The 15,418-nt window shown below is 39.5% G+C and overlaps 1 protein-coding gene across 1 annotated transcript in view; it reads left to right on the top strand.

Moving 5' to 3' along the window:
- The window catches only part of LOC149267320 (ADP-ribosylation factor-like protein 8b), an 86,648-nt gene extending 74,072 nt beyond the window's left edge, over nt 1-12,576 (top strand). The window contains exons 2-6 of the mRNA XM_089432251.1: nt 10,849-10,930; nt 11,041-11,073; nt 11,314-11,435; nt 11,645-11,806; nt 11,997-12,576. Coding sequence (XP_089288377.1) covers nt 10,849-10,930; nt 11,041-11,073; nt 11,314-11,435; nt 11,645-11,806; nt 11,997-12,114 — 517 coding nt within the window. The 3' untranslated portion in view covers nt 12,115-12,576. The remainder of the gene's footprint in view (nt 1-10,848; nt 10,931-11,040; nt 11,074-11,313; nt 11,436-11,644; nt 11,807-11,996) is intronic.
- The last annotated feature ends 2,842 nt before the right edge of the window (nt 12,577-15,418 follow it).

Consider the following 15,418-nt stretch of genomic DNA (forward strand, 5'->3'; position numbering starts at 1 on the left):
GGGCACAATATTGATGGGGGTGCCTAGGTTGAGGCCACAAAACTAGTGGCTTTCACACAATTGAGCAGGCTAGGAAGGGACCTGCTTTGATACCATGTTAAACTCACGTGAATAGAAAACAAACTTAGATAAATTGTGAGATGCATTTCATTAACCAAATATACATATTAATACACATTACCCTGACCCTTGGTGTTCATCTTCCAAGAGGTGTCTCGGACTTCAATGATTGTTGGAATTCCTCCACTCCAACCCTAATGGATTAGGTGTCCAACACTTTCCTATTAGCATTAACACTCCTTTAGGTACATATCCCATGGAAGAGTTCATTTTTGGATTGCCCTAGCTGTTCTCGAAAGAAGCTCTTTTTTTTTACAACCCTTCACTATCATTCTCCCCTAACCTTGGAAAAATTTGCTCATCATTCACATGACAATGTCCCAATAGAAGATCTGACCTAAACCAACCTATGAGCAGGGAACAAGATTCCACTCTCCTAACATAGTGAAAATAACCTCCGTTGATGCTAAATGTGAGACGTTGAACTTGTAAGACAGATTTAGTTTAGTCACTGTTATCAGAATCAGAATTGGTTGAGTGTTAGACAGAGACTGGACCAACTCTGATTAGAAAACCGGATTGGAGAATTGATCTACTAAAAAGGTACACAATATACAAAATTTAATTTATATTCATGTACATCAATGTAAATCCAAACCATTTGACAACAATTACAGAGTTTGCTCATGTATATAGCATGTAGGGGTGTAAGTAGCAAACTGTCATCAAGTGCAATACATATTTGAAGTAAAATACATAAACATCGAGGCTCTAAATGGCCTTTAGAGTTCGAAAAATATCATGCTACGACAATTAAATGCATATCATCAAAATCATCTCCTATATTGGTATCTTTATCATTAGTAGCACCTTTTACCTCTGCCTCTATCCTTGAGGGATACTAGTAATTAGTGCTACTTGTGGATCCAAGTTCATCGACCTTATTATCTCTCAGTTCAGTGCTCTCCAATTTTGGTGACATCGGCTCATTCAAGCATCAAGATGAATGCATAAAGCTTAACATGCCCCATCAATAGTTTTGGCTTGAATGAATGGTACCTTTTTTTAAATGTCATGACATATTAGTTCAACAGTTAACACCAACAATGTGAGGAAGCATAGAGGGCCTGGAGCTCTTCATTAAATGCAATCCCACACCCTCATAAATGTTGGGATCCATTGCTGAAATGTTACAATCCTGCCTGTCTTGAAATGCTGCAATCCTGAAAGCTGTGAAGTTTCCTGAACACTGATGAGATATGAAATTCTCATTTCTTCAAATGAAATCTGATGAGGCTGGAACCACTCTCAAACATCTTGGAACTATTAGTGGCAATGTTAAAAATTTAGGCTAAAGGATAGTAAAGCAAAAATAAGGGAGAATGTCAACTTTTACTTTTTTTTTTTTTTTTAATGTTACCAGCTATGGCTGATTCCACTTATATTTCTTTTATTTTCAATATTTCCATGATATGGTGTGTTGGCAGGTTCCTGGGTTAGGGGCTCGTGTGGGTTGGAACTGGCCAAAACTGGCTGGTTCGGTTGGTTCAACATCTGAACCAGTCTGCTGGCCTAGCATCTAGACTGACCTGCTGGTCTGGTCAACAAGATGCTTCAGGGTCCTCAAGGGGTGAACTGGTTTGGATTGGTTGGTTCTGGTATGACCCCATTGGTTTTGATAACATTGATTTTGTGGAGTCCCCAAACTCCTTCAAAGAGCCATAATGGTGAGGATAGACAAGTGATCAGAATGCTTGGAGAGTTGTTGGGCTTGTGCATGTGCATTGCATGTATGATTCTCCTTGAGACCATTGTCATCCTTTTCGGAAATGAATCTTCTCTATTGGTTTCCTTATTGTTTTTCTCTTGGCTGTTAACAGTTGTCTTTTCTGTGCTTGTTCTCTTGTCAACATATAGTGTCTTTTTATGTTGCTACAAATTATTTTTTTGGTTGGTTTGACCCACGGGGTGTTGAAAATTTAACTAGTATTGGTCTTCATAATTGTTGTCTAGCTCATGATATGATGTAATTCATATGTATTTGTAAAAGGAAGGAAAAAGAAAAATTATAGTAAAAGAAAAGAAAATTTATTTATATAAAGCATGGGTTTCATGCTCTTTTTATTTTGTTTCTAGGTCAAAGCACCCATTGAGTGCTTCTAAGATTTGTGTCATAAGTTGTTGTCCTTGTCATTATGTACTAGACCCTTCTTGGGCTTATATGTCAAAGAAAAAACAATTATTTTATGTAAATTAGTCATATATTACTCCACCAAGTCGTCTTGCCCTCTTTTCAAGTCGGCTTCATAAAGGGAATTTTACCACAAAAAGACTATTTATAAGCAATGCATTCAACCTATTTGAGTATTTAACCAAGACAAATTTGATTATCACATTTGAAGTTTCTAGCGAAGGTACAAAACTGAGCCAAAGGTGTAGAACACGCTGAAGGTGTAGAACTGATCCAAAGGTGTAGAATAGGCTGAAGGTGTAGAACTGAGCCGAAGGTGCAGAACAGACCGAAGGTGTAGAACTGATCCAAAGGTGCAGAAGAGGCTGGAGGTACAAAACTGAGCCAAAGGTACAAAATAGGCCAAAGGTGCAAAACTGTTTTCTTGGGAGGCTGACTTGGTGGTTGGAGGAGGTCTTTTTCAAAGAGTTTTGGTTGTCTCATTTGATTTGGTTCTAAAGGAAGAGGAGAATTTTTGGGTTTTCCCCTAGAAGAGGGTTTTTGCCCTGGCTGAGAGCCTACATCCCGTCTCCTTGTTGTTTTGATCTTCATGCATTTATGTTTTGATAGTTGCTTGATGATAAGAAAATAAAAGAAGACATAAAAGAAGTTAATAAGATTGCAAAAAAATCACAAGTAATTATCAAGACAAGAAAATCTTTTTGCCTTTCTGATTTTCTAACACGGGAGATTTGAAAATTGAATCTCATGATTTACATAGTACTTCATAACAAGGTGATTGCCAATTGAGCTGCCCCCCATGGGCTATCTTGTTATAAATTATTATTCACAAGGGAAATTGATATAATTATGCTTTGTTCTGCTATAAGGCACTTTCTGCAACCTAGAATGGGAGGTGTTTAATGTAGCACTTCCAGAGATCTGATCCCTCTTGGCACATGATAGATCTGTTCTTAAGATAGATGTAAACTGGTATCAAAAGAAATTAAGAGTCATGTTAGATGTATTATGAGTCATGACCAAGCGTACTTTCTACAACCCCATATGGGAGGATGTTTAAAGTAGCACTTCCAGAGATCTGGTCCCTCTTGGCACATGATAGATTTGTGCTTAAAATAGATGTAATTTGATATCGAAAGTGATCCGCAAACTGTTGTGGATATTGCATTGGACAATTCGTCACAACAAATATGAAAATATTATATTAGAAATTTGAAATTCTACACTATTACAGTTTTATTAAACTTCAAGATCTGTAGATTTAATTGTAATTAGTGCATGCATGCAAATGGAAATTATGGAGAAAAATAGAGAACGACAAAATAATTTCACACACATAAGACAAAATATGCTCTGGGAAACGTTTTTGGGAGAAAACCTAGCTGGAAGGTGAGGTCGCTTCGCTCTCTTCTCTCTCTCGAAATATGGCTGCAGGTACAAAGAAGTAAAACCTATGGCTCGTGGGCTACTATAGTGCACATATCTTCTCTGTGTGCTCTACCTCCTATCTCTCTTGGCTATCTTGGTGAATGCATCTTCCTCCCAGTGGCCCGGTTATAACATAGCCCGATAGCCTACAAGTGGTTAAGTTTGACTACATCAACTCTTAACTAGAGCTACAATATAGACTCTTTTAGAGCATTTTACATCACAAATACGTGGCTAGCCCCTTTTCCATGAATATTGGGGGCTGACGCGACATCATCTCGAACCATGGTGGTGAAAACAGGATGGTAAACTTTTGAGGGGCATAACTTTCACATACAGACTCTGATTGATGCGCTTTTTGAGCCTTTGGAAAGATCTTTGTGTGTAGAATAACATGGAAGTTTTACCACCGAAAAACGTTGTTTGATGCCTCAAAATGCTCTCGGAAGGTTTCAGACCCTATTTTGCCAAACTGGGTCCCGCCAGTAAAAACGGTCTCGTGAGCTGATTCCTCCACTTTTCCCATTCCAAATGCATCAAGATGGATGGCAAACAATATAATGATCCAATCCGGATCACACCTCCCCATTTTGAGAGGATTTTGGTCCCCAAAAGCTTTTGTTGAATGAGGTGAGGAAATTTTTCCTCCACCTTCTCTCTGGTGTACCATTTAGCTTTGCCTGGAAGTTATCCCTTCGATCCAATTTTCCAAAGGTCATGCTGTCCTTGTCTTGTAGTTCTGAACCTCTTCTGCGAAACTGTATCTTCTATCAACTCTGCCTGAGCATCTGGTGCCAAATTCTCCACAGAAGGTAGGACCTATTCCTCTTCTTGATCTAGCATGGAAGGCTCATAGAGTTTCAAATTCTCCTCATTCACAACCGAGTAAATGCGCATATATGGCGGTAAACTGAATTGATAGGCATTATCACCCAACTTTTCCAGTATCTCAAAGGGACCATACCTCAGAGCCTTGATTTTCTTACCAGGCCCTTGTAGCCTCTCCTTGTTCAATTGTAGCCATACTTTGTCTCCCACCTTGGATGATTTCTTTGTTTTGTGCTGATCATGCCTAGCCTTATACTTCTCCTGCAACTTCTGCAGTGTCTCTTGTACCCATAGATGGATTTCTCTGATCTTCTCTATAAATTTTTCAGCCCTCAAAGCATCTCCTATAAGATCTTCCCTCACTCCTTGCTGCCCACGTGCAATATCCAAAGGTGAAGGTGGCAAATATCCAAAACAAGTTTCAAATGGGGACTTTCCTGTAGAAGTGTGGATTGCTTTGTTGTAAGAATGTTGTATATATACCAGATTTTCATCCCAAATCTTTGGATGCTTCTTGTTGTATCCCCTTAGAAGCTACACCAAAGTCTTGTTGACTACTTTTGTCTGCCCATCTATCTGTGGATGGAATGTTGTAGATATCTCCAACTGTGTCCATCCTCTCCCACAATGTAGTCCAGAATGCACTGAGAAATCTTGTATCCCTGTCTGAAATGACGCTCCTTGATATCCCAAAGTGCACCTAGAACTATCCAAAGAACAAGTTTGTTGCTTCTTGCTCGCTGATGGTCTTTTTACAGGGCACTAGAACACACGTCTTATTGAACCTGCCAACTACCACGAATAGGTAGTCACGTCCCTTCTTGGTTGTCGGTAAACCTCCCACAAAGTCCATGGAAATGCTTTCCCAAGGACGAGTAGGTACAGGTAAGGGATGATATAGACCCTGTTTCCTATTGCTAGGCTTGCCGGTACAACAAAGCATGGATCCTCTTATGAACCTAGCTACCTGCTCTTGCATCTTGAGCCAATACACATACCTCTGCATGTTGCCACGGTCTTCCCTACACCAAAGTGCCTTGCAACCTTGGAGCTGTGAGCTTTTCTAATCAGCTGCAATCACTTACCTTTAGGAACACAGAGCTTATCCAGCCTGTAGAGTAACCCATCTTGGAGATGGTAGTCAATAGTGCTGTCGCCATTGTGCACATGAATCTGACTCTGCAACTGCTGATACACCTCCTTGAAGTCCTCATATTTTGAATATGTCTCTTTGTATGCATCATGGGTGAGTGTCTCCATGTGCATAAGAGTCCCCAAAGCTGTGATCTTTGATGTGGGTGGCCTTGAAAGCATGTTGACCAACTTGTTTGTGCTGCCTTTATGACACTTGATCACCAAGTGAAACTGTTGTAAAAACTCCATCCACTTGCAATGCTTGGTCTATTGTAGCTTATTCTGGGCCTGCAAGTACTATAACAACTAGTGATCTGTGTGGATTACTGTCTCCTTTCCCATCAGATAGTGCTTCCACTTCTTCACAACTTGCACCATGGCATAAAGCTCTTTGTCGTAGGTAGGGGAGTTAAGCCTTGCCCCATGAAATACTTTAGAATGGTAGCATACAGATCTTCCTCCCTGCATCAAGAAAGTTCCCATAGCATACCCATTCACATCTGTCTCCACTTCAAAGGGTTGTTGCAAGTTTGGTAATGCTAGAATTGGTGCTTGGCTGATCTTCTTCTTTAGCTCCTCGAAAGCCCTCTATTGACCTTTTCCCCACTGGAAACTCTTGCCACTTGCTGTTATGGCGTGGAGCAGTGCCGCCTCCGCTATATGGTGCTTCCCCATTGAAACTCCTGACCTCAGAAACATTAGTAGGCACTGTCCATTTCATGATGGCCTCCATCTTGGAAGGATCTATCTTCAGTTCTTCTCCACCGATAACATACCCCAGATACCCCAGATACACCATGAGATTTGCTAGCAGCTGGTGCTTCTTCAATGTTTCCAACACCTACGTGAAATGTGAAATATGCTCCTCCCAAGTAGCACTATATACCAGTATATCATTCAAATAGACAATAACAAATGAATCTATAAAAGGGCGTAGTACATCATTCATTAATCTCATAAATGTAGCTGGTGCATTACATAGGCCAAATCGCATGACTAACCACTCATACAATCCTTTCTTGGTTTTGAAGGCAGTCTTCCAAGTATCTTCTTCTTTGACTCGAAGTTGGTGATATCCAGACTTCAAGTCCAACTTGGTGAAGTACTTTGCTTGTTGCAATTGATCCAACAGATCACCTATCTTGGGTAGGGGGTATCTGTTCTTGAGTGTGATTTTGTTCAACGCCCTGTAATCTATACACATCTGCCAAGTCCCATCCTTCTTCGACACAATGATGATGGGTAAGCCACATGGTGATGTACTCAGTCGAATGACACCCTGTTCCAACAGTGGCTACAACTGTTTCTTCACCTCACTTGCTTCTATAATAGACTGCCTGTACAACCCAAATTTGGCAATGGGGGAGTCTGACAATAGCTGGATCTTGTGCTCCACTTCTTTCTTAGGTGGTAACTCTTAAGGCTCTTGGAAACATCCCTGTATGCTTGTAAAAACTCCTCCAATTGTTGTAACAACACCTCCAGGGATGGCTTGCCTGTTATTGAATCCTCTATAGACTGACTCTCTTAAAAACAATTAAACATATTTCTTGCTAGAACTAATCAATTTCTTGGCTTGGTTGGCAGTTGGCACTTACTAGTGAAATTTTCGACTTGCCTTTGTGCCCGTTGATGATGAATGATTTTCCATCCTTGACGAACCGAAACTGGTTAGCTCTCCTCATGCATATTGCATCTCACATTTACATGTATGGAATCCCAAACACGACTCCACATACATCAGGGGAAACCACATCTAGATCTACTTCATCAATAAAATCAGCGTTGATAACAAATCTAATTTTACATTGTTTTGTTACCTTCAGCTCTGCATCCTTATTTACCTATCCCAGTGGATATGGGTTTGGATGATCACGAACCTTCCAACCCCAACTTCTTGACCAACTCTGTTGCAATGAGATTCGCCTGCGATCTTGAGTTGAACAGAGCATCGATCTTTGTCTTCTTGACCTGTATCTTTATATGGAAAAGTTTGGTAATTTCTTTCTCTTCTTGTTGCTGAAGGCTACTCATATTCACCTCCTTCTGCATTGACGTACAAATGGTCTTCTCATCCACGTTCGAGCTACTTTCAACTTGGTTGCTCGAATTAGTGGCCATGAGATTCTTCTTCTTATTATCTTTCTTCTTGTTCTTTAGGTTTAGCTCTGGATGCAACTTCCAATACTTCTCCTTTGTATGACCATCAATGTTGTAGTGGTTGCTATGATCTTTTGACTGGTGTGCTGTGGCTGGTGTCTTTTTATCTTTTCCTCCATTTTGTTTCTTCTTCCCCTCCTTAGAAGCGTCCTATTGCTCCCTCTGCTTCGATCCACTTGATTGCACTCCCTTTAGGCCTATGTTTTCCAAGCATTGCGCCTGTACACAAGCCTCATCCATCGATTTAGGCTTGTGCAAACCCCCCAAATACTTGAGGAGTCATCTAGATTTTTTGGAGAGATACCTAATATTATAGCCATCTTTCTGAATTCCGTGGTGTACTCTTGCACGCTTTGGCCTGGCTTTTGCTTGAAGTAATGCCACCGGATCTACTGGTCTTCCACGTACCCAATGGGATAAAATTGTGACTTAATGAGGGTTTTGAAATCTTTTTCACTTAGTCATTGGAGGTTCTCCCTCCAACCTTAGGGTTTCCGTGCGGCTCTCCCACCAAGTCAGTGCATGGCCCTCCAATTTCAGCTGCGCAAATGAGATTTTTGTCCTTCATCAATCTGATGGACGTTGAAAATAAACCACCAGTTGCTGCAACCAGTGGTTCAACTTTAGAGTGTTGATCTTGCCATGGTACGGCTTGATATCGACTTTTGCTTCCATTTTAAACAGGGACTGTAATTGGTTCATGACACGCGAACTAGGTTTATCTTTTTTGGGTTTTTTCTTCGACTGGTTCTCCGTTTCTCCCCGATATTCTAATTCTCTTTCTGATTTGTCCTCTGCATTCGAACCCCCATATTCTCCAAATATCCCAAGCTTGTTATTTAGGGCCGCCATGAGGAGGTTTACATTGCGATTGATATCCGCGACTTGTTGTTCCAGCGGTGTAAACCTCACCTTTGGAGGATCACGAGGGTTGTTTATAGATTTGTTGACCATGATTAGGTTTTACGATTTTCGGCCCCGCCGATATAGATTCCTTGCAAACTCCACAAATACCCAAAGGAACCACGCTCTGATACCAAATGATTCGTAAACTGTTGTGGATATTCCACTGGACAGTTCGTCACAAGTTCACAACAAATATGAAAATATTATATGAGAAATCCAAAATTCTACACTATTACAGTATTATTAAACTTCAAGATCTGTATATTTAACTGTAATTAGTGCATGCATGTGAAGGGAAATTATGTAACAAAATAGAGAATGACAAAATAAGCTCACACACACATAAGACACAAAATATGCTTTGGGAAACCCTTTCAAGAGAAGACCCAACTGGGAGGTAAGGTCGCTTCGCTCTCTTTCTCTGTTTGGAATATGGCTGTAGGTACAAAGAAGTAATGCTTGTGGCTTGTGGGCTGTTATAGTGCACAAATCCTCTCTGTGCGCTCTACCTCCTATCTCTATTGACTATCTTTGCTTAGCTATGGAACAAAATGCTCTCGAAAGAATGGAATGCCTCTTCTTCCTAGTGGGCCGGTTATAACATAGCCTCATAGCTTACTAGTGGATAAGTTTGACTACATCAACTCTTCAGTAGAGTTACAATATAGACTCCTCTAAAGTCTTTTACATCGCAAACAAGTGGCTAGCCCCTTTTCCATGAATACTGTGGGCTAACACGGCATCCTCTCAAACCATAGTGGTGAAAACAGGATGGTCAACTTTTGAGTGGCATAACTTTCGCATATGGACTTCGATTGACGCGCTTCTTGCGCCGTTGGAAAGATCTGTGTGTAGATCTTTCCAACAAAGTTTTACCCCCAAAAAACGTTGTTTGATGCCTCAAAACCCTTCCAGAAGGGTTCATACCCCATTTTGCCAAACTAGGTCCCACCAAAAAAAAAAACAGTCCCGTGAGCTGATTCCTCCACTTTTTCCACTCTGAATGCATCAAGATGGATGACACAATATAATGATCCAATCCGAATCATAAAACAATTAAAAGTCATGTTAGATGTATTATGAGTCATGACCAAGGGTGATTAATAATAGATGTTAGGTTTTAATTTTTTATTATTTTAATTTTTATTTGTTTGTTAAGAATGAGTATTTTACAAATGGAAATGAACATAAAGGATTCTTTGGAAGTATTACTTCAAAATTATTTCAGATGGCCATTTCCAGGGGTGATTATAAAATATAGAGGCGAGGAAATTATTTTAGTGAGACATTGTAAATGATTAGGGTTGTTGGATCGTCAAAGGCATATCGAATTGCATAAGAATGATGGAGCAGTATGAGCTGAAAAAACCAACCAAACAACAAAAAAATTGATTTGGAACTGGGAAAAAGAACAAGATGTGCCTTAAAAGACTGATAGAAAATGATCAGTTCTTACAATGCATTGCACCAAAAAAGTGTATTCTACAGTAATTGTGGATATACAAAAATTAGTACTTCAATTACTGTTGCAGGTAATGGATGGAGATCATAGCAACATCAAACTTGATGTTTGTGAATCAAGCTTTTAATACAACTTGCTTTAAATAAAATGCATAATTTGAGATACTTCTTTCCCTGTTGAAATCTCTCTCTAACATGTTTGCAGACTTCAATTTCTTAGCTGATTATGATTACCTCTTTTTCCAAATTTAGGTTTCCTTTTTCTTTATATTTATTTATTTCTCTGGAAGTTGCTTCGAGAAACAATGCCCCTGGGTTAGGGAATTCACCACAAAACAGACTTCTTTTGTCTTAGATGCCATGTCTAAGGGTTTTTTATTCTGTCAAATTCGCCCTGGACTTCATCCCTTTTCGATATGCCATTTGGATGGGGCAGACCAACAGCAAGAATGGGTCCCTGGAGGATGGCTTAATGCTATTACTCAGTCAACCTCATCAATGAGCCAAGGCCATGTTGGCAAGGTTGCATTGTTTTATTTAATTTTTCACATTTCTATTTTTGTGTGTATTGGTCAGGTTCCCGCAGGGTCCTAGAAAGCTTAGATATTTTTATTTTTGCTTTTCAAGTTCCTTCTAGTTATCCACAGACGTATCGTAATGCTAATTTTTGTTTCATGCAGTTTATTTTTCAATCAAGAAATGGAGCTTTCTTTGATAGGGCTTCAAAATGCAGGAAAGACATCGCTTGTAAATGTCGTGGCGGTCAGTATTGTTGGTGTTTTCCTAGTTGTTGCATATACTTGGATATTTTGATTGCAATTTTTTCAATATGTTTCAGTGGTAATTGACATCTCAATATTTCGTATTTACAGACTGGTGGGTACACTGAAGACACGATCCCTACTGTATGTATTATCCCATAGATATGGAACTTTCGTGTTGGTTTCCTTGTCTTTTTTTCATGGGTTAAAATGTCTAGTTTAATTGCCCTTGCGATTTTTATATAAAGATATTTCATTTCTACTTGAATTAAAGAAGAGGAGCCTGGTATTTTCATCTGAGTTTGGGCACTCTTATTCCAGTTAGTTTCTGGTTTTTAGTGGTAAAGTAAATGCTTTATGGTTTTCTCTTGTGTTCAAAAACAGGTTGGGTTTAACATGCGAAAAGTTTCCAAGGGAAAAGTGACCATCAAACTGTGGGACCTTGGGGGTCAGCCTAGGTTTCGTAGCATGTGGGAACGCTATTGCCGTGGAGTGTCTGTGATTGTGTATGTCCTTTACTAGCCTCATTTAGTTGTAACTTTTTGTTAATAACTAACTGTTTTGACCCCAAGACAGTCAGTCGTATCTCGTAATTTTGTTGACACTCATTTATAATAAGACTAAACTTTTGTTTTTGGTTCTGGACACCCTACCTATCGTGTAATTTATTTTCATGGAAAGTTGTCTTTGTCGCTGGCCTTTTTCACTCTTGCAGGTACGTTGTAGATGCAGCCGATGTGAACACCATATCTATCGCTAAAAGTGAGCTGCATGATTTGTTGAGCAAGCCTTCTTTAAATGGGATTCCACTATTGGTTCTTGGGAATAAAATAGATAAGCTTGAGGCCATCTCGAAGGAGGAGTTGATTGACCAGATGTGAGTCTTATTTAATATTTCATAAAATCTATGAGCCTGAACCATGTTCTCGAACTGGAATAGCTAATTTGTTGATTCTATCTATTTGCATCGACTTTATTCCATGGAGCCCAAGTTTTAGTTCAAAGTAATAGGGATAATTTGCCTTTATCTTGTCATTTTCTGAAAAACTAATACATGAAATTTGCAGGGGTCTTCAATCTATTACAGACAGAGAGGTTTGCTGCTATATGATCTCCTGCAAGAACTCCACAAATATCGACGCCATTATTGATTGGCTTGTGAAGCACTCCAGAACAGCAAGCTGATTTAACTTCGAGATCATGATTTCAAGGGGATCTCTGTTCAGAGGAGAATTTATGCTTGGGTACAATGCTTCACGGCATCGATTCTCAAATTAATGAAAATTAATTGATTGATTCAGTTATGGGTCCGAAGTTCAAACATAGTTCATGCAAACATTTGATTCCAAACTGCATCCTTGCTTGTATACTATATCATTTTTAAGATTGTTGCTGATTCAATACAGCATCCATCACACTTGCTTGAGTGCTGGATAAACGAGAGATCTGGAATTTTTCCAGGGATATCTTACTTTCTGGCACGAAATATAGGTGCAGTTATGATAACTCATTTTATTTGATTTTTGAGCATATTTGCTCCTTGCTAATAAGTCATTTTAATAGTTATCTTCACCTTCAATTTATGTGAAGATGTCCGGGAATTTTGGCACATTTTTGTAGGATATAAATCATAGTTTATCTTGCTTACATTTTGTCTAAATACTTAATTTTAGCTTCATGCATATTCTGGGAGGACACAGTTTTTCCAAAATATAGGGTGCAGTAATTGATATATATTTTTTTGTAAGGAAGACCAGCTATTCTATTAGAAAATTAAAATATGATACATAGATACACAGTCTGCTAGGCTGGTGCAGTAGCAGTCAACATTTTGAACTAAGGAACCCAACAGAGCATGAGAGAGCATTCTATGCTGTACCTAGTATCCATGACAGATGCATGTCATAAATCAAAATAATCATATGGAACTGCCCAGAAGGAAACCAGGTCAACCCAGTTAAAAAAAAGATAACATATGGAGACTATGCCATAAATGATTATATAAAAGCCTGCTCTAAAGGAAACCAAGCATTTTAGAATTGTCAACCTGATAATAAGTGCAGAGAGGAAAAAGACTATATAACTGAAAACCAGAGCGAGAAAACCTGGATTCAGATTGGAGAACTGTGACCAACAACTTCCGAGGAGTGGAGAACAATGGGAGTATCCTTGGAGGATCTTGTGTTAATTTCTTTAACCCCAACAAACAGGCAAAACATTTCTTAGTAATTCATTGCTGTAAAATAGATTAAACTGCAGATCACTGAAAAAATTGCACAGCTGGGATTTTTTCACTTGTAAATAAAAATAAAATCAGTGGAAGAAAGTTGAGCACACATGCACACAGAAATTTATGCCCTTCAAAATCCACTGTTCCTTAATTAAAATATCATCATACGAGGGTTCTCTTACTGGATAAACGGACCAATGAGAAAAATACAAGTTACAACAATAATTTGAGACTTTACTGGGCAGCTTTATAGGCAGTGTGACCCTCTGAATTTTCTGGAAAAGCCCTGACCTACAAATCTGCCCCTTGCAGTCTGCTGTACAACAGCATGTGTGACTTGTATGATCTGCTCATGTGACAACTGCGCGTTGTACTACCTGTTGTACTTGTACATGCGAATTGCTGCTGCCGTCTGCTCCCATGTGTGCGCTGCTCTAACCTCCTCCTGCTTACGCATGTCACCTGCATTGTATGGTTTGCACACGTGGGCCTTGCAGCCACTTTCCCTACTGCAGGATTGGGTTGTTTTTTCTGTGGAAATCAGTGCTTCGATTTTCTGCTGTTGGGTTTCCTCCTACCACTGCAAATCCTCTTGTTGTCCTTATCTAAATCCTGCACACTTGGATCAAAGTTCTGTCCAGTCATTGAAATACTCCCTATCCCACATTGTATCTCGTGTTCACTATTGTTGTGTCTTCCTTTTTCACCTACCTTTGCTTTTGTAAGCTTGAGTTGTTGACTGAATCCATGACCCTCATCTACAAAATGCTCTCACTTCACTTAAGGTCAATGGATAGGATTCATCTAATTCACTAATGCAAAAACCTTTGCATTTCTTTATATTAAACTCACTTTTATAAAAAACTCTTCACTTTAATTAATCTTTTAATTAAAGCGATTTTTCTAAGGTTGAAGATTTTGGGTGACTTCCACATGTCTAGACACTTAGACCTGTGCAGAAGTTTTTGTTTGATGCTATAAACATCAATACTTCCTCTTAGCAAGGAAGAAACTTCTTGAAGAACAACATGGAATAGGCTTTTCATCTAGTCCCATGCATCATCCTTCACTATGACATTCCTTTGAAGCTCTTGGTACGTTGCCTCATTAATGATGTTATTTGCAAGTGCCATCTAGTTCAAAAACTTATTTGGAGGCCCACTCATTGAATGTGCTCCTAGGAGCCTCAACATGTACCTGGACATCCTTCAATGTCGATGTAAGCCACCTTGGTCTCTTGATAGTATTAGAAGAAGCTAATGACTCCTCTTCCCCACATAAGGTTGACTTCTTGGACTAGAAGCCTCTATTGGTTATTCCCTCTTCGAAGCCTCTTTCTCCTCGTCCTTTGTCACTATTGGTGCAACTCGTGAGACCTTTTAGATGCTAAGCTCTCTTCCTCCGCATTGGTAAGAAGATCTGGTAAGCTTTTGAGGTCTCATTGTATCCCATGAACATCACCTTCTCTTCAAGGCTATGTTGATTTGTGGTAGCATCGGATGTGCTCTAGCCATGAAAATTGGTGGAGAAGCTAAAACACATGAGATCTCCAAGGCTCAGAAATGGTTTGGCAAAATTCTACTCGGTTAGAGAGATATTAAAATAATTAATATTTTTAATGGAGTTCTTAAGTCTAAACTTAGGAAAAATAAAATATTAATGGGTATTAATATAAAACTGGGTGAGAATGTTTTAAATGACATGGATCAAGCCAAATCTAATCTTAGCCATTGATTAGGGACTTAATCTCGATTGTTGAAGACTTAACAGGAAAAGTATAAGAGGAGGCTTGAAGGTCAGTTGGAGGAACACCCAGATTGATCATTCGATTTTCTGGAGTGGGGTTTGTTGGGAAAATTCAAACAAGTGATCTGTTGTAGCGAGGGGTAGTGAATACATAGCAGAGAGGCAGAGATAGTCCTTGAGGGTTAGCGCATTGACCAGAGAGGCTGACGTAGAGGCAGGTAGGGACTGCGCAGAGGCTGAGGTCCTGTGTGGGTGACGCAGAAGGCAAGAGAGCTAATGCAGAGACGCAGAAGGTTGATGCAGAGGGTTCCATAGCTACGCAGAGACTAGCAGGGCTAACGCAGAGCCTTGGAGAAGCGTCGAAAGGATTTTCGTGAGGTAGACTAGTGCTGAGAAACTGAATATCTGCTTCTGAGAAGAGGTATTAGTATCATGTAGAAATCTCTATTGGGTGAGCGAGTTTGACACCCTAGTTGTACTCAATAAAGCTGCTTAATAATAAAACCCTCACAA

The sequence above is a fragment of the Pinus tabuliformis genome, chromosome 6 (genome assembly GCF_031772625.1).
Source record: "Pinus tabuliformis cultivar Carrire ecotype Pingquan chromosome 6, CPIR1, whole genome shotgun sequence".
NCBI lineage: Eukaryota > Viridiplantae > Streptophyta > Pinopsida > Pinales > Pinaceae > Pinus > Pinus tabuliformis.